Source organism: Peromyscus leucopus, chromosome 7 (assembly GCF_004664715.2).
Source record: "Peromyscus leucopus breed LL Stock chromosome 7, UCI_PerLeu_2.1, whole genome shotgun sequence".
Lineage (NCBI taxonomy): Eukaryota > Metazoa > Chordata > Mammalia > Rodentia > Cricetidae > Peromyscus > Peromyscus leucopus.
This window is the reverse complement of record NC_051069.1, coordinates 115,549,368-115,568,940: the sequence shown is the minus strand read 5'-3', so window position 1 is coordinate 115,568,940 and position 19,573 is coordinate 115,549,368. Positions and strand designations below refer to the sequence as shown.

The 19,573-nt window shown below is 49.6% G+C and overlaps 1 protein-coding gene across 1 annotated transcript; it reads right to left on the bottom strand.

Moving 5' to 3' along the window:
* Positions 1-2,254: 2,254 nt before the first annotated feature.
* Tcn2 (transcobalamin 2) lies at positions 2,255-19,573 on the bottom strand. The gene is made up of 10 exons (XM_028870676.2): positions 19,462-19,573; positions 18,949-19,080; positions 14,251-14,443; positions 13,067-13,236; positions 11,760-11,921; positions 10,534-10,706; positions 10,225-10,411; positions 8,258-8,429; positions 4,549-4,664; positions 2,255-2,762 (listed from the first exon to the last, which is right to left on the bottom strand). Exons 2-10 carry the CDS (start codon positions 19,010-19,012, stop codon positions 2,701-2,703), a joined length of 1,299 nt encoding a protein of 432 aa, XP_028726509.1. The 5' UTR covers positions 19,013-19,080; positions 19,462-19,573; the 3' UTR covers positions 2,255-2,700.

The following is a 19,573-nucleotide window of genomic DNA, read 5'->3' as shown; positions in this document are numbered from 1 at the left end:
AATTAATAAGCAGTTTCTGTGTTGCTATTTGATGGTCCCATTGAGAAAGGCCTACACCAGTTTATTATTTGTGGTGTGTGCGTGTACAGGAGTCCTGAGGTTACAAGCATGTGTCACTGCCCACTTCTGAAGCCCATTTTAACCTGTCTCAACTGCACAGACAGCGGGACTCTAGGTATTTGCATGAGGGAGAATAGAGGGCCAGGATAGCCAGAATCGAGGAGAGCATCCCTGGAGGGCTCTTTCACATTCCCTGGGGTCCACTCAAAATCTCCAAGCAGCCTGCACTTCCCACAGCGCCCTCAAATCCGACCCCTGCTGTTTGAGGGGCCCGACAGCTCTTCTGTGAAGCAGGTGGTTCAGAAAACACTTCTGAGGGAGGCTGGAGAGGAAAAAGGAACCCATCCCCAGTGACGGGGCTGCAGATGTTGAGGTATGAGCCTTTTTTTCTTATGGCTTCAACCCTGACTGGGTCATTTCTATACCAGGGCTCGAGGGTCCTGTATGTGACCTGTGAGGAAACCACAGTCACAAACACACCATGAACCAGAGCACCACCCCACAGTTTTGAATCAGAAGTAGATGGCACACAGGCTGGTCCCTCTGACCCGGAAAGGGGGCTTTTTTTTTTTTTTTTTAGTTCATGGTGAGACCCTATTGGTGAAATTATTAAGGCCACTCCACGTAGTTAAAAGGAAGATTTATTTAGTGGGTAACTTACAAATGAAGGGATAGGTAGGTCGCAGGGTCTGGGGAAGGTGTATCGCAATCCAGCAGTGTTCTCTGGAACTCTGCTCGGTCCACCTCCACCTTCAAGGGTCCAGGAACAGAGCGAGCACTCGCCCATCCAGATCTTGGGTCTCCAGGCGCCTCCCTTGGCCCCGCCTCGTAGGCATGATAGTTGCTGAAGCCTCAATGGGGGTTGGAACTTCCAGATCCAAGCTGGAATGACTACCCACTACAAGACCCTGCACAGAATATGACTTGTCTTCTCATCCCTGGCTTCTCTGGGTCCCTGCTGAGTGTGCCAGACTAGACTCCTGCTTTAGGATGTAAACTCAGAAAGAGGGACCTGGGAGCTGAAATTGGAAGTGGCAACAGTTGTGGTTGGTCACACCCAGAAGAGGAAGAGGTGCAGAGCCCTCAGGTGGAGGTGAGGCAGGCAAGCCCCAACTTCAGGTTTTTGATTGCCCTCAGCTATCTTCAGATTGGTGGGTGGGAATCTTTGGGGCAGATATAGCTTTGTGGGGTTGGGGATTTAGCTCAGAGGTAGAGCACTAGCCTAGCAAGTGCAAGGCCCTGGGTTTGGTCCTCAGTTCCAAGTGTATGTGTGTGTGTGTGTGTGTGTGTGTGTGTGTAGCTTTGTTTTAGTTTTTTGTTTTTTGACAGAGTTATAGCCCAGGCTGGCCTCAAATCCCTCATGCAGACGAGAGTGAGCTTAAGTTCCCAATGCTTCTGCCTCCCAAGCACTCGGATTGCAGGTGTGCTCCCCCAAGCCTGACTTTATATGGTACTAAACTTGGGGCTTCGCGCATGCTCGGCAGGCGCCGTAACAAGGGAGCAATGTCCCCAGCCCATCAAATCTCCTTCAGCTCTTGTTTCATGCCGTTCTGGGATGCAGTCCTCTCTGTTGAGGGCCGGGCTTACAGGTGTGCACCGCCAAGGGAGACTTCCTTTTAAACAAGATGCTTTGGTACGACTGTCTGTGTCCCCCAAAATCCACGTGCTTCAATCTAACCCCAAAGCGATGGTATTAGAAGGTGACTGGGAGGTGATTAGGTCTTCAAAGTCAGGTATGGTGGGGACACACTGGTAATCTCAGGAGGCTGAGTCATGAGGAATGTGAGTTCAAAGCCAGCCTAGGCTACATGTGGAAGGCTTTGTGCAGGCTAGGCAAGTGCTCTACTACTCAGCTACCGCCCAGTCCACAGCAATTATCTTCGGTCCATCAGGAGTCAGTAGCCACATCTGTCTCCGAAGTCATATCTCCTGCCTGACACTGCCTCCTACAGGGTCACTTCCTAGCTGTGACCTTGGGTGAGTCACTTTGACTTTTTTTTTTTTAACCACTGGTTCCCTCATCTCTACAGTGAGATGAAAATGCTGTACAATATTCAGAAAGGTGTACGGCTCTGTTTGTGCCAATTCACTGCCTGACACGTGGGAACGTACTCGAACATCCTGCTAGAGTCCCCAGACATCTCTGCTCCTCACCCCCAGGCAGTGACCATGAGACACCAGAACACTGCAGCCATGCAAGGGAAATCAAGGCTTTAATTATGTTGGAAGGCCCCGCTGAGGCCTGGTCAGCAGCTGCCTCCTGACCAACTCTGGGAATACCACCCTGACAATAAAGAGCGAGGCTGGCGGGTCAGAACCACAGCCTTTGGGCCGTGGAGACCTCCTTGCAGGACTCCAGTTCCAGAGCAGTGGTACTCACAACACCCACAGCCAGCAGACTTATGTATGTGGAGGAGGTCAAGGGCAGCCTGTTCTTTAGATCACATGAAAGGCCCCTGAGGTCAGGAGGGCCAGACTTAAAGAAGTAGCCTCCTTAGGAGAGGTTTGTTCCTTCCTGCTCCCAGGTAGGCAGTGGCTTAGGATCCTCTTTGCTGAGGTAGCGGAGGTGAACCGGGGTACATTGCTCCAAGTGCACTTGAGGTGGCAGCGGGGGTCCAAGGACATCGGGGGAGCCCAAGGCTACCAGCTAACTAGCCGAAGCTCAATGGTTTCCCCGTCCTGGGGTCTGTAGTCAGCAATGCCTGCAGAAACCAATGGAACAAAGGGGGTTAGCAAGGCAATGTCCCACCCCCAACCACATCATGTGACCACTACCCTGAAGCCACATCTGTAAGACCTACTCAGGGTTTGGTGGTGGGAAGCTGGGAGCTCTGCAGCGCCAACTGGAGACCCTGATCCAGCCTGGGCAGGATCCCTCAGGCCACAGGCTCATACAGCAGAGAGCGCCCCCAGTGGGTAGACATGGGACTAACAAGCTCATACAGCAGAGGGGCGCCCCCAGTGGGCAGACATGGGACTAACAAGCTCATACAGCAGAGGGGCTCCCCCAGTGGGTAGATGTGGGACTAACAGCTGGATAAGAGCATGAAAGAAACTGGGGCAGTCCCTCCTTGGCAAGGGTCACCATCTTCGAAATAGAGTTGTCAGAGGAACTGTCTTGGTGTGGTCCAGGGAGTGTCATTAATGAATGTCTCGGAAGTGACCTTTCAGTCTAGCAGATACCTGGCTTCAAGTCCCATCTCTGTTACTCACTAGCATAGTGAACACCACATTTTCACTGGAGAAAAATGGGAGGATAGTAAAATCAGCATCCAGGCTGGGTGTGGCTCAGTGGAAGGCCTGAGGCCCAAGTTCATTCCTAGTGCCACAAAATTAACAACTTAGAAATAATATCAATAAACCTAGAGGAATTAGAAGGATCCCTTGAGAACCCAGGTGTCCAGAGACAGTTCCATTTGCCGACTCATTTTTATTTGGTAAGGACAGTGGTTGAGACAGGGTCTGGCTATATAGACCAGGCTAGCCTCAAACTCACAGCAATCTTCCTGCACCACCAAGGGAGATTTTCTTTAAACAAGATGCTTTGGTATGACTGTCTGTGTCCCCCAAAATCCATGTGCTGAAATCTAACCCCAAAGTGATGGTTTTAAAAGGTGACTGGTTGGTGATTAGGTCAAGAAGTGGAGCCTTCAAAGCCAGGTATGGTGAGAACACACTGTTAATCCCAGGAGCCCGAGACATGAAGATTGTGAGTTCAAGACCAGCTTAGGCTACATGCTAAAAAATTAACTTAAAAAAGAAAGAAAAGCATGTAAATGTGTCATTAGTGATTTACATTGGGATTTTACATCTTTGAGTGATAATATCTGAGATATAGTGGGCTAAAATATATTATGTAATATTAGTTTTACCAACTAGAAAAAAATTTACACATATATCTGACATTTTATATCAGTTGGATAATATGATTCCATTTTTAAATGAAAATAAGCATTGTACATATTTCTTGTAGATATAAGAAAATCTATCAAAAGTTAAAAGACTTGAGCTGGAGCGATGTCTCTGTGGTTAAGAGCATTGCTTGCTCTTCCAGAGGACCTGAGTTCAGTTCCCTGCACCCACATCAGGCAGCTCACAACCACCAAGGATCCAACCCTGCACTCATGTGCACCAACTCAACCCCCCCACACACACACTCACACATGCACACATATATACATAATCAAAATTAAACTTTAAAAAAATCTCTTTTAAAATATAGGATTTAATTTCTAGGTACTGAAATATAGACTTTTATTCTTTCTTATTTCTTGGACTCTCCAAACTACTTCCATAAAAATTCTAAGAATTCAATGAAATATTTTGGATTCAACTTTGAGCATGAGTTGCCTGCTTTGGATGGGTTTCTGAAGCTGTGGCCCAGGAGGGCTGAGGGGAAAGGCTGGGCTGGGTGGCTGCAGCCTCACTTCCCTGTGGTCAGGACTGGGCTAGGAGGTATCCAGGGCAGCAGCAGGCCACCAGACTTACCTTGCAGCAGGGGGGTGTCAGGGTCTCGGAGGAGCTGCCAGAATTCTCGATCCCCAACTTCTTTTCCCAGTACAGATGTCAGGTAGGGGCCTGACAAGGAGGGTTGTGTCCCATACCTAGAAAACAGAGAAGTAAAGAGAGGAACTAGTGCTGTCCCCAAGGAAGAAAATGGGGTCTCACCCACACCAGCAGAAGCCTTCCTCCCCTCGGGGGCCACCGTTCTCCTAACCCTTCTGTGCTGGTTAGTTTGAATCAACTCAAAACAAGGGAGAGAGACACCTGGCCAGAGGAAGTTGAGAGATTGCTTCCATCAGATTGGCCAGTGGCTTCCATCAGATTGGCCAGTGGGCGTGTCTTTGGGGCATTGTCTTGATTGATGATTGACACTGGGTGTCACCCCCACAACACACTCACACATCCCCTACCCAAGTGCAGGCGATTCTGGGTTCCTGTCTCTAAGTTCCTGCCTTGAGTTCCTGCCTTGGCTTTCTCAATGATGGTCTATAGTCTATAAGTTATATAAACCCTCTCTGCCTCCAAATTGCTTTTGACTATGGGGTTTTTCACAGCAATGGAAAGCTAACCAGGACAGCTTCCTAGGCCATCTCACTGCAGGTCATGGCTCTCCCCTCTACTCCTTTTCTACAGCTCCACTGATGCTGCCCACCCAGGTGTTAGCCTCCATCATCCCTCAGCAGTTACTCTTGACCCTTGGTGTGTAGGTGTGGGTGTTTGGGGCTGATGGAGTTGAGAAGCAACCAGAGTGTGAAGCCGGAGCTCAGAGATGTGAGGACAGAGGCAGGAGCATAGCTGCAAGCTTGACACCTGTCTGAGCTACACAGAGAGCTCCAGGCCAGCCGGACTACAGAGTGAGACTGTCTCAAACAAAGGCAAAATTAGTGAGTGAAGCACTAGATCTAGGAAAGAGTCTGGGAAGCTGCGGCAGCCTGAGTGAACTCAGTGGAGTCAGTGAGCAAGCCCAATGGAGTCAATGAGTGGACTCAATAGAATCAATGAGTGGACTCAATGGAGTCAATGAGCAGGCCCAATGGAGTCAATGAGTGGACTCAATAGAATCAATGAGTGGACTCAATGGAGTCAATGAGCAGGCCCAATGGAGTCAATGAGTGGACTCAATGGAATCAATGAATGGACTCAATGGAGTCAATGAGCAGGCCCAATGGAGGCTCAAATACAAGGAAAGCTGAAGTCACCAGTCTGGCAATGCAGACGTGTACCTACAGGTTGGACGCTATTGATTTTAATACTTTCCTTTTTTAATTTTTAATTTTTTTGAGACATGGTCTGGTTATGTAACAAAGGATGGCCTCAAATGCATGATCTTCCTGCCTCCATTCCCTGAATGTCAAGATTACAGACATATGCCATCACATCTGGTAGATTTGTTTTGTTTTTTTTTTATATATGATTTTTCCCCTTTCAATTTGCAGAGTTGCTTAGGATTTATAACTGTCTAGAAATATTTTAATCCCAGCACCCAGAAGGCAGAAGCAGGAGGATCTTTGTGAGTTCAAGTCTAGACAGTAAGTATAAGCCTAGCCAGGAGTACATAATGAGACCCTGTCTAAGGGGGAGAAAAAGGGCTTTATAATGAATAAACAAGTCAGTGCCTCTAAGTGACCTTATGGAAGTGACTTAGGACAGGCATGGTGCTATGAAAGTTCAAGGCCAGCCTGGGAACTTATTGAGACACATGATAATTAGTCTTGATTGTCACCTTAAATGAAACAGATTTCTAGGTATGTTCGTGGGAGATTTTCTAGATTAGATTCACTGAAGGAAAACCCCCTCCCATTGCATGGACTAGGTCCCGCACTGAGCAGAAAGGAGAGCAGACCGAGAACAGCGGCCTTCACCACTGTGCTTTCCGGACTGTGACCTGGAGTGGTCAGCTGCCTCCTGCCGCCACACCTTCCCACCATCAAGAACCATTTCCCCCAGAACTCCGAGCGCAAACCAGCCCTTCTCTTCTCAATTTGCTCTGTAAGATCTTTTGTCATAGCGATAAGATTTGTGACTAGCCAGACCTTGTTTCCAAATGAAAAGCAAAACTATGGTGGTTCAGTGGTAGAGCTCGTGTTTCGCAGGTTGAAGGCTCTAGATTCAATCCTCCCTGGGGATGTGGGCGGGATATGCCACTCAGCCTGGGAAGGGGGCCATTTAAAGACAGTAGCATCATCAGGCACATGCCTTTAATCCCAGCACTCAGGAGGCAGAGGCAGGCGGATCTCTGAGTTTGAGGCCAGCCTGGTCTACAGAGTGAGTCCCAAGACAATCAGGGCTACACAGAGTAACCCTGTCTTGAAAAACCAACCAACCAAATAAATAAATAAATAAATAAATGGCAGTGGTATTTATACAGCTCTGGTCTGAGAGTTCCTGGTCCAAATGACCAAACAATCCTCACCGTCAGCCCTCCCGGAACTCTTGCTGGGACCAGAAAGTAGGGATTCCTGCCAGGCGGTGATGGTGCACGCCTTTAATCCCAGCACTCGGGAGGCAGAGCCAGACGGATCTCTATGCGAGGCCAGCCTGGGCTAAAGAGCGAGATCCAGGAGAGGCACCAAAACAACACAGAGAAACCCTGTCTTGAAAAAAGAGAAAGAAAGAAAGAAAGAAAGAAAGAAAGAAAGAAAGAAAGAAAGAAAGAAAGAAAGAAAGAAAGTAGGGATTCCTCAAGATGAGGCAAGAATCCAGGAGAGAGAGCAGGCTGGCAGAACTCAATTTCTGTGAGCCAGAGTTCCACTGGTGAGTCATGTCCACCTCCAGGTATGGCCAGGGTCCAGAAAGGAGCAGCAATTAAGATATGCTCATTCCCAGGCTCATCAAATCTCAAGGGACAAAAGCATGTTGCCTATCTCCTCAGGGTTATTAATGGCAAGATAATTTGTGATTTGATACTATTAATCTTCCTGGAGTACTCACTGCATGCCAGGCATTAGACCTACACAAAGCATGTCCACCAATGACCATGGGCTCCTCATGCTGGCCCTGTGAGGAGAGGGGCTGTCTCATGCCCTCACTGAATAACTGTCCAGGCTCACTAGCTGGGGCGGGGGTGGGGGTGGAAGAACTGGAATTCCCAGGCTGGGTCTCGGTTTCTAGAGCCAGCTCTCTTGATGACAGTGGTGATCCATAGCTCCCACTACAGGCTAAACACCACAGGTCCAAAACACAGACCAGAATCGAGTGCAAAAGGCAGAAGCAGGTTAAAAATGGTGGCGCACGCCTTTAATCCCAGTGCTCGGGAGGCAGAGGCAGGTGATCTCTGTGAGTTCGAGGTCAGCCTGGTCTACAGAGTGAGTTCCAGGACAGCCAAGTCTCCAGAGAAACCCTGTCTCAAACAATAAACAAAACAAAAAGAATAATAAATCATTTTGGGGGTTGGAAAGATGACTCAGCAGTTAAGAGCACTGACTGCTCTTCCAGAGGTCCTGAGTTCAATTCCCAGCAAGTAGCTCACAACCATCTGTAATGAGATCTGGCGCCCTCTTCTGGCCTGCAGGCATACATGCAGACAGAATACTGTATACAAAATAAATCTTAAAAAAAAAAAAAAAAGGTAGAAGCAGAAATTAAGCCAGAATGTCTCCCAAGAAACGTGTCTGCTCCCCATCCTTCCCATGATACCATTTCAAGCATGGAGGTCTGAGGGGGGTGAAGGCCAGGAATGGAATGGGAGTCTCACGTGAATCCTCCTGTGCTTTGAGCCATCTTCAGGACATCTTCCAAGGAGGACCCAGCAAGGATTAAAATTGTTTGTTTGTATGGTGGCAGGACACTGGAGACCTTCAGCGTGACACTGATGACCTCTGGCATGTGGGCTGGTGAAGGGCCCTCGGCGGCTGGTTCCAACATGACTACGCCAGGGAGAAAGGGAAAGTGGCTGTCGTGAGGATGGGGACATGAGTTCCTTCTTCCCCCACAGTAGCTCAGTCAATGCCATGAACACCTGCCCAGTTGAAACCTGGCTCTTATCCCAGCCCCCTTGGCCCTCAGCCTCCACAGCCTCCCACAGACCAAGTCTGAGGCCCTTGCTGGTGTCTCTGCTTCTTGCCTCCCCACCCACCTGCTACACGGCACCTCAGAGGACGCTACGTTTGTTCACGTCACTTCCTGATTATCTCAAATGGACTCGTCTTCTTTCTACGCATTTATCTCCTACTCCTGCTCACTCTCCCAGACCCACGCTTTTCCAAGATGACGCCCCCCACCCGGCATTGGTTTGTGCGTTTGCTTTTGCCTTCCCCGATGATGTGCTCTCTCCTCCTACTTCTCTGGCAAATCCCACTCACTGCTTCAGGTTCTTCACCAAAATGGCGCCCAAAGGATTCAGTGCTGGGAATTAAGGCTCCTTAATTTGGTATCAAAATTAACCAAACATGTCTCTCTCTACTCATTCAGTCATGCATCTGTGATGATCCATCAAGTAGTCAACCTGACTGGATCTAGAATCAACTAAAATGCAAGTCTCTGGGTATTCCTCGGACAGAGTTTTCCTGATTGGATTATTCGTAACAGGGAAGACCTCTGTAAATGTGGGCGGCACCTTCTGCTGGCAGCCCAGATGAGGGATCCAAAGGGAGTAGCTTTCTGGTTGCTTCCTTTCTCTCCTACTGTCAAGTTCATCTGTCCCGTTACTACAGCATTCCTTTGCTGATACTAGAACCCGCTTCTTCAGACTTCCAATGTAGATGGAAGACCAGCAGCTCTCCAGAATCCTTCAGGCCTTCAGCACCATGCTGGAACTACTGAGACATCCAGCCTCATGGACTGATGTGGGGCGTTTACCCACCACCCCCACAGCTTCCCAGAGTTTTCTTGAGTGCGATCAGCAGGAAATATTAGATAGAAGGATTTATAGCAGAGAATCTTGTGGAGATAAACAGATAGAAAATGAAGGATAGCCTCGAGAGGGCCTGGAACCTATTCCAACGGGCCCGGACTGTCTCTGACCCAGGGTTTTTATAGAGACGCCAAGTGGTGGAGCAAAAGACCTCCTCCCCCAGCACAGCCAAGTGCAGACTATCTCAGACACCTGCACTCAGGCCCGTGGTCCTGATCATCCTCTATTCGGACCTGCTGGGTAAAGCCACGAGGAACCCGAGAACAGGCTCCCACAGACTGAGACACTCTGGGATTCTCATCCTCCACTGTTGGACTAGCTAGACCATAACCATATGGTGTATGTCAATTTTTTTTTTTTTTTTTTTTTTTTTTTTTTGTTTTTCAAGACAGGGCTTCTCTGTGTAGCTTTGCGCCTTTCCTGGAACTCCCTTGGTAGTCCAGGCTGGCCTCGAACTCATAGAGATCCGCCTGCCTCTGCCTCCCGAGTGCTGGGATTAAAGGCGTGCGCCACCACCGCCCGGCTGGTGTATGTCAATTTAAGAAATCATTCTATAAATTTTGCTCCTTTAGATAATCTTGGCTAATACACTTCTCCATCTCTTCCCTCAAACATTTCCACAGTGGGTATCACACAGTGGGTACCACTTGGAGTACTTATTTGCTGTCTCCACACCATGAGCATCAAAAGACTGGCCTCATTTTAGCTGCCGTGTCCTATGCAGACCCATACACTCATGTTGGCTCAGCAAAGCATCACTGGGACCCACAGATAGCAGATTATTCAGGAGACAGAAAGGGCTCAGCTACCTCTGGGTGCCTGGCAGTCTGGAAAGATAAGATCCAGGTAGGTCTTGTGGTTCAGGACCGGAAGCAGCTGGGAAATCATCAGAGGATTCTGGAAGGCCCCACCCTGTATGCTGGCCTGCAGAGAGGCCCTTGCCTTGAGGCATGCTGTGCCCAGTCCTACCCCAGACGCAGGGGAGGCCATCAGAAACTGTGGGGAAGAGAAGGAGGATGTAGGTCAACCCCTGGGGAGGAGCCAGGTCTTCCAGCCGCTCACCAGCCCTCCCTCCATTGACTTGCTGAGCAGTCATGGCTCCAGGGTCTCTTTCCTACCTGCAGTGCCAGTGGGGTGCTGTAGACATTCCCAAAATTGCCCTCAGGGGTCTGGGCCTTCAGGATCTTCTCTCGAATTGTCTCAATAGCCGTGGTGATTCGTGGTCTCAGATCAGGGTTGAAAATGAACCGATCCAAACAGATGAAGGCCAAGCCGGCCATGGCTTCTGTGTCTAGGGAGATAAGGCCTAGGATGAACTGGATAGCTTGATGGGACCAGGCTAGGTAGGTTTTGGGGTTCAGGATCACCTGGGGTACCAATTAGGACTCCCCAATCCAAACACTGAACATATTGAGCCCCAGGACACCTCTCGGGCCTAGACAAACTGATTTGGTTGGTCACTGAGTGTCCTGAGAGCAGATGGACAGATTGAAGAAGAAAGTCCCAAGAGGATGGATCCTATAGTACCTGCTCCCAAGCCAGGATGCACATTGGGATCACAGAGGGAGCTTTATTTTATTGATTAATTAATTCCTATTGTTTTTGTCCTGTTGGGTATTGGATTTAGGGTCCTGGGCATGCCTGGTGCTGGGTCACTGGGCTACATCTCCTGCCCCTTAGAGAATTTGGCGCTAACAGCTGCCTTATCTACCTTCAGGCAGTCTGATTCAATTGATAGGAGGGGCAGCCAGGGCCTGGGAATGTTTAAGTTCTCCTCCTCGCTATGGTAAGGTGTCCACTGTGTTTCTCCACGAGCCTTTGAGACAGTTCAGTCCTGCTGCTGACAGAGGCCCTGTGACCTTTTCTCTCTGGGCAATCATCTACCCAACACCCCCCCCATCGTACCCTCCCTAAAAGAGGTCCTACTCAGTCACTCATGGAAGCCAAGGTCTAGCAGAGACCTTGAATCATGATGATGAAACATGGATGTGGTAGCCCAAGGTCACACAACAAGGAATCAGATCAGAATCCAGGTATCAGGCTCCCCGGGTTGTATGGTGCCAAGAGCAGCCAGTGTGTGCTAAGACCTCTGTTTGTAATGCACGCTTTATTGAGCTGCTGCTGGGAGGTCATTTTTATAGGAAAAGCCTGAATGACAGGATGGGGATGACCATGTGATGGAACTGGGGTCAGGATCCAAGGCCAGTTCCAAAGATGGCTCTCAGCCTCTACCGTTTCGCTTCTAAGGCATCTGATGAGGAGCTTTCCAAGGAAAGGTGAGCACAGCAGTGGGTCATAGAGGCCTTCCCTGGGGTTGGCGGGAGGCTAGGCTAGGTCCACTCACCCACAGAGAGGTGGCCCTGGCGGATGTGGTGGTCGTGTTCAATAGCATACAGGAGCTTGCCCACCACGCTGTCATGGACCCGCTTCTGGTGGACACACAGTGCCAGGATGCTGAGGCTGTACTGGTAATAGCTGGTATGGGGGTGACCTTCATGATTGTGCCCTGAGATTAGGAAGGCAAGGAGTAAAGAGACATGTCAGGCTTGAGGGCTTCCCTTTTAGCCTCTTCCCAGCAAGAAGCCCCGTGGCTCATGGGACCCCATGGTCTGTATGCTCCAACACATTCCATGGAGACCATGGCATCTGACACTCCTTCAGTGCCTGGCTGAGGTCTCAGTGTAGGCCAGGTTCTGGGCTTGGAGGTCAGGGGAGAAGGTGACAGGCCAACACATGCTCACGAGACAGCTGTAACAGAAATGTGGCCCAAGGTCCCTGGAGCCACCTAACGGAAGTCTTCAAACAGCTGGGAAAGTGAGACAGGACTCTTCACAGAAGTAACTCTGGAGTGGATGGAAGTGAGCACAGAGAGCTAGGGAGGATCTAGAAGGGGGATGGAGGAGTACACGTGAATATCCAAACTTGTGAGGAAAGATCATTGTGGTGGGAGCACACAGAGCAGAAACCAAACCAATGCCTGGAAAGTGTAAGAGGCAAGCCGCCAGGCTGGGACTGGGGGCTGTGAATGGAAGAACGGGGGCCTCTGCCGGGCTTAAGCTGCATGAAGAACAGGTTTATATTGAAAAGCCTTGCTTCAGCTCTTGGAATTAGGTCCGAGTCAGGAGGCCGGAAAGTTGACAGAGAGGCTGAGGGGTAAGTAGAAAGGAGGCTGGACAGGTGTCCCAGAGGTGGACAACAGGTCAGTCTTGGTGAGTGAGCATCCCAGCAGATTGTTTCTGGGGGTCGGGCATGGCAACTAGATCCAGCCTAAGCCTCTAGGTCAGTGGTTCTCAACCTGTGGGTTACAACCCCTTTGTGGCTTGGATGATCTTTTCACAGTGGTTGCCTAAGACCATTGGAAAATACAGATATTTTCATTACAATTCATAACTAGCAAAATTTTATGGTTGGGGGTCACCACAACATGAGGAACTGTATTAAAGGGTTGCATTAGGAAGGTTGAGAACCACTGCTCTAGGTGGACTTGATGTGGACAGAGGGGAAGTGAGAAGAGGTCTGGAAGAAAACCCAAAGCTCCGACTCTCAAGAACATCATCTACTGAGAACAATTATGAACCTGAGGCCCACCCCAAAACTACAAACAACAAAACCATTTGATGAGCCCTTCCAGAGTTCCCTAGACCTCCTTACCAATGGCCTTCTTCTCATCCTCCAAGAACCACTTGAGCTTTGAGACCAGCCTGTCACCCTTCCGGCTCCCAATGAACTCGCAGTTGGCCCTAAGAGCAAGCAGGTAGAGGGCCAGGTGGCCTTCGGAAGGCTTGGTCTGGCAATCACTGTTGTCATCGCTGAAGGCAGACCTAGGACAAGGCAAGCCAGTAACACCTTTATGAGAAAATGCTCCCTTGGTAAGCCTGGCTTGGGACCACCTCCACTAAGGTCACAAAGTAGAATTATCAGTCAGCCGTGCTGGTATGGGACACATGCCACAGATACTTAAAAGAAGAAAGGTTAAATTCAAGAATGAACCATAAGGGCACCTACACCCAGATCACCCGGTTTGACCCCCCAGTTTGGCCATGCTATCTGCCCTTTATTTCCTCTCCCTTCCCTCATCTACTTCTTGAGAAGAAATGAAATCAGGAAGTTTTTCATGCCCCCCCCACTTTTTTTTTTTTTTCAGACAGAATCTCTCTACATAGCCCTGGTTGTTCAAGAACTCATTCTGTAGACCAGAATGGCTACTTTGGTTCAAAGGCTGGCTTTGAACTCACAGAGATCTGCCTGTCTCTGCATCTCAAATGCTGGGATTAAATGGTGATTCATGGCATTTTCTTATTCTTCACTTTTCATTCACACCTCAGAGCAGGCGTCTCTTTAATGGCCACTCTTTGGAGGAGGAGCACAGAAATGTGCTCCTTCTAGGTTCTGCACGAAAGAACATAGTTGTGATAAGCAGTGTCTGTCTTTAGCACATAAGTAAACTATAGAGTTAGATGCTGCTTCTTTGTATCAATATACAATCGTATATTTAGTTATGGATTAGTGATGTCTGCCTTAGGTATAGGTAGGGGGCACAGAAAGAGTTAGGTGCTATTTTGGGGCTCATGAATTAATGATGTCTGCCTCAGGCACAAGTCGGGAGCACAGGAAGAATTAGGTGTTGCTTCAGGAGCCAGGGGGATGTAGTTTCAGGACAAAGGACACATGTTAGCATCTCTGACCACTTACCACTTTACTCTGCAGATGGAGAAAGGCCCAGGGAAGAGAAAATACGCCTAGAGTTTGTCAAAAAGCCATGAAATACCCAAATTAGAACCCAGTCTCCTATCTCTTATGACACGGATCAAGTCATGGGCAAAGAGTATCAATACCCTAGGAGGCATTGCTGATTGTCAAGCTTGAGGCTGTGCAGGTAGAGGTCTTCCTTGGTCCCAGCCTGCAGGCTGGAAAGGCGCAGGCCCACATAGATGCTGGGGTTCAATTGCTCTGAGGAGATCCGGTCCATCCAAGGTAAGAGATGCTGGCCCAGCTTCTCTACCAGCTGGCTGTCCATCTGTGGTATCACTGGGGAAAGAAAATGGTATGAGTGAGGCCCCAGGGCTATGCCATTAGCAAGCAATTATTCTGATCTCCCTACCAGATGAACCTTCTCCAGGAAATAAATGTCCCTATTCCCACACAGGCCACACCTCACCTATGTGGAGAAATGCCCGCTGTGGCAAAAGGCAGCGGGTAAGAAGGAAAGCAGGCAGCCCCTAAGAGGAAGTAGAGTGGGTCAAGGAGAGGCTGACATCAAAAGATGCTGTTGCCGGGCAACCCACCTATCAGTGGTAAGCCCAGGGACCCAGACCCTCACACCAGCTCTGTGCTGTAGATATACTCATCGTTGTTTTGCACAGAAGAGAAAGCAGAAGTTCAAAGTCAGGCTATGTCTTTTTTTTTTTTTTTTTTTTTTTAAGATTTATTTGTCGAGTTCGAGGCCAGCCTGGGCTACCAAGTGAGTTCCAGGAAAGGTGCAAAGCTACATAGAGAAACCCTGTCTCGAAAAAACCAAAAAAAAAAAAAAGATTTATTTGTCATGTATACAGTGTTCTGCCTGCATGTACATCTGCAGGCCAGAAGAGGGCATCAGATCTCATTATAGACGGTTGTGAGCCACCATGTGGTTGCTGGGGATTAAACTCAGGACCTCTGGAAGAGCAGCCAATGCTCTTAACCTCTGAGCCATCTCCCCAGCCCCAGGCTATGTCTTATATGATGCTTCAGAGCCAGGCCTGAGTCAGACTGCAGCCCCCTCCCCTGCCCTGATCAAAGCTCCAGCCCTCAGACAGTCAATGTTCTGCATCGAATTTTCACATGCTGTGTTATACCACCGGATTCCCCCAGTGGCCTGAGGAAATTCCTCCACACAGACCTTGAAAGGCCACTTTTTCTGCCACCCCTATTTAAGTGAAAAGGGTCTCTGACTGGGAGACCAGCCACTAACAATCTGTCACAGCTTAGGATTTACCTGAAGATTCGTAACCAAGACGCTGAAAATACTCTGCAAGCGGAAATCTCAGGGATATGCCCCAATTCCAGCCGATGGCTGCCTGCCTTCCTTGGGAAGGGCCCCAGCTCAGGATAGGGAAGAGTAGATTGTCCTGGAGCCACTGTGGACTTTCTGCTCCACTTACTGACTTTCAGTCACTGCCCACTCCAGCGGTCCAACGGGCTGTATCTCAGCATGCCAGGAAGTACCTTCTCCCGGAAGAATACGGAAAAGACCTGTCACAGGACCCTTTGCCTGCTTTCTTGGGCTTCTTGCCCCAGGGCAAGGGTCCTGTGACCACAGCTCCATCTCTCTAAGTTTGGATCTTACCACCTTAGGCAGAAGTCATAGGTGTCTATGGTTTGTAAGTTGGGGTGGGGGGCATTTTCGAGTATTAACTCTAAATGACTGTTTGCTGTGTGAGCCAGGCCAGGGCATCTGGCTGGTTTCTCACAAAATGTTCATTCTGACAGTCATGCACAGTGGACATGGTGGCACAGGCCTTTAACCTCAGCACTTGGGAGGCCAAGGCCTGGGATGAATCATTGTAGTTGAATATTATTTTAAGGCGTGTTACTTCTGTTTGTGTTGCATTTGTTTACCTCTGTGACGCTGTGTTACTGTGCATGTGTAAAACACCTGTTGGTTTAATAAAGAACTGGCCAATAGCAAGGCAGGAGAAAGGATAGGCGGGGCTGGCAGGCGGAGAGTATATATAAAAGGAAAAAACTGGGAGGAGGGATCTAAGAGCAGGAGCCAGAGAAGGAGGAGGACTCCAGGGGCCAGCCACCCAGACCCACAGCTATATACACGGAGTAAGAGTAAGATACAGAAGTTAGAGAAGGGGAAAAGCCCAGAGGCAAAAGGTAGACGAGATAATTTAAGTTAAGGAAAGCTGGCAAGAAATAAGCCAAGCTAAGGCTGAGCATTCATAATTAAGAATAAGCCTCCATATGTGATTTTTTTCAGGAGCTGGGTGGTGGGCCCTCCAAAAGAGCAAAAACCTCCAACAACACATCATAGTGAGACCCTGATGGGGACAGTGGATTTACTTTTGGGGATTCTGTCTCTATTTTTCCAGAGTCCTGTCTGTATCTCTGAGGTCCTCTGTCTGGCTCTCTATCTTTCTGACTATCCTTCTAGGACTTTTATATTTTCCTGTTAAGCAGCAACTCATGTATTGCAGGCTGGCCTCAGAGTCAGTATGTTGTGGAGGCTGACCTTGAACTCCTGATCTTCCTGCCTCTCCTTCCCACATGTTGGGGTCACAGGTGCATGCCACCACTCCTGGATTATGCAGTGCTGGAGACTGAACCCAGGGCTTCATTTGTGATAAGCAGGCTCTCTACCGTCTGAGCTACATCTCAGCTCTGGGACTATGGTCTTCTGCACTTCCCTGAGATTAGTAAAGGAGCCTAGAGACCCCACCCCAGGCTCTCACCTCCATCCTGCGCCAGCTTCTATTAAAGTGATGAGAAAGGGCACTGCCTATAATGGGAGGCTGGTAACCACAATTTACCCTCCTTAGAAGGAAGAAGCCAGGCAGATTCACTAGAGCCAGAAAAGGTGGCCTCAGGCAAGGTTCCTGTGATAGTTAATCTTGGTTGTCAATTTGACTGCATCTGCACTCAACTAAAACCCAAGTTTCTGGGGACTCTTTTAAGGGTTTTTTTTTTTTTTTTTTTTTTTTTTTTTTTTTTTTTTTTTTTTTGAGACAGGGTTTGGCTCTGCCTCCCGAGTGCTGGGATTAAAGGCGTGCACTACCACCACCCGGTTTAAGAGGTTTTCTTAATGAGATTACCATTCAAAGCAGGGAGACACTAAATCTCGACCAAACTTTCTGATGGCAGATAAGAGATGGAAGGACGCTTTGCTTTTTGCCTGCTTGCCTTCCTCACTCTCACTGGCAAGTTCATCTACCCTGTTGCTGTGGTTGGTATTAAATCCACCTTCTTCATGATTCCAACATACACTGAAGACCAGCAAACTCTCCAGGAATCCTCCAGGACTCCAGCACCAGATTAGATCTGCTGAGATAGTCTGTCCTTGTAGACCGGACAGCTACGGGATTCTCAGCCTTTCCATCACGAGACAGCCGTTGTTGCACTACCGTGACCACACCCTGCAAGCCAGTCTAACAATCTCTTTTCAAATACATATTCATCCTACAGAGGACTCTAACGAGCACAGTCCTCCCACTCCCACACTAGGGTGTGCCGTTCACAGGGTTGCCCAGCCCTCTCACCTGAGGACAGACTGACTGGCATTCAGAAGCCCAGGAGCCTTCTTTGTGTAGGCCTTAGTGAACAGTCCTGTCCATTTCATTGCATACAGAGCCTTAAGCTGGAGAAGCAGGTGTGGTGTCCTCATGCTTCACCAGGGAGGAACAGCCTCAGTTCACTTTACAAAAGTCACAGGAAGACCAGGAGTGATGAAGGGACCGCACCCCAAGCCCCCAAAGTTCTCATGATGGTGAAGGAAGGGGCTCTTGTGGCTGAGGTGGGCAAGAAAGGAATCTCTGGCTTGCTGACAGAATCCCTGAGGACTGTCTGGACAGAAACCAGGGGCCCAAAGATGAGGAGCTTTAGTGGGACATGGCCAGAGAATCCAGGTGCCTAGAAACAATGCTGGCCTGGAGTCCCAAGAATTGAGTGCAGTAAAGTTCTGCTAAAGCTGGACCCCTTGAGTAGGCCATTTGGTCCCCCTGATCCTCGACTTCTTCATCTGACACCTGTATCTCAGGCTTTGCCCAGGGGGACCTGGGAATGCAGGGTACGTGGAAGGAAGGGGAGAGATGAGCCACACAGCCCTCTGCTTCCTGCCTGGTCCCAGTGCATGAGTGTGCCCGAACCTATAACCCGAGGGTCACAATCGTGTTTTGAGAGGCCCCTAGAATCCATAAGAGATCTCTTGGGGACTACAGTCCTGAGACAAATAGCCGGAGCAGGCAGGGCCTCCAAGTACCTGCTTCCCTCTGCCTGGAATGCTTGCCCCCTACTCCCTCCTTTCTTGGCTTCTTTTCCTGCTTTAGGTCTCAGCTCTACCCCAGCCTTCAAGTTTTTGGACATCCGTTCCCATCTCTCTCCATGAGTCGATGGGCCCCTGTGGCTGTCTATTGTTGCCCAGGTTGACTTGTTTTGCATGGCTCACAACCCAATCTGGCGTCCCATGCCATTTGCCAACCCCTTCCCTACAACAGAAATTCTAGGTGGGCTGGGGTCAGATCTGTGTACTCTCCATTCTCTCTCCAAATGAAACACTGCCCCCCCCAGAGGTTTCATGTGTGCTGAGTGAGTAAATGAACAAACTGCTGGGTATTGGGGAGACCCTGGGGGTTGCCGGGCGGCAGGCATCCACTCAGCATCCCCAAGCACTAACATCCAGTTAAGTTTAAACTTCTGTGGGAGACCTGAGAGACAGGTAAGTTCCCCCATCCCCACCCCGAGCTTCTGATTCCCCAAATATATAACGAGGCGATCGGAGAGGCAGCCGTCCTCCTTGAGACTCAGGAAGCAACCGGCTCCAGACAGTTACTCACCACAGAGCTCAGCAAGAGCCCCGAGGACTCCGGTCAGGAGCAGCAGCGCCTTCAGGGGCTCCATGGCAGGCACAGGTGGGAGACTCCTGGGACCGGCCTTGAGGGTTTCTCCGACTGCCACTGCTCACTTGCCTAGACAGAGACAGCTTCCTGTCACTGATTAATCGTCCCTCCAACGCCCCGAAGCACACTGCTAAGTCAGCGGAGAGAAAAGGGGAAAGGTCTGTTACGGGGCAAGAGGCCGAAGAACATCGGAAGGAAGAGTCCAGCAGCTGTCCTCCGGGTGGGGAACAAAAGGAGGGACGGACCAGTAGGACCCTGTGGGACAACTTGAAGCCAACCCTGTCTGTCCCCACAGCTTTAAGAGCCCGGAAGCAACTCAGCGAACCTGTCCCAAGTGTATCCCACGGTGCTTGCCGGGTGTCTCCACCTCTCACCCCCTCTCCCCACGCCCATCCCACCCCCTCTGCACCCCACAGTTCTGCTGCAGACGTTCAGGATTAGGGTACCTACCTGGTGCACTTCACAGAAGTCCCTTCAAGTACTCCCTCCGACTCGACTCTCGGGACAAGGAATGGAGCAGGGAGCTGCGGGTGGTCACGTGAGGGAGCTCTCTGGAGTCAGC

Coding starts and splice junctions, on each gene's coding strand:
- Tcn2 (XM_028870676.2), bottom strand. CDS start 19,012: ATGGAGCCCCTGAAGGCGCTGCTGCTCCTGACCGGAGTCCTCGGGGCT. Junction 10,412..10,533: donor GCACCCCACTGGCACTGCAG/GTAGGAAAGAGA, acceptor TCTTCCCCACAG/TTTCTGATGGCCTCCCCTGC. Junction 4,665..8,257: donor CAAAGCACAGGAGGATTCAC/GTGAGACTCCCA, acceptor TCTGTTTTCTAG/GTATGGGACACAACCCTCCT.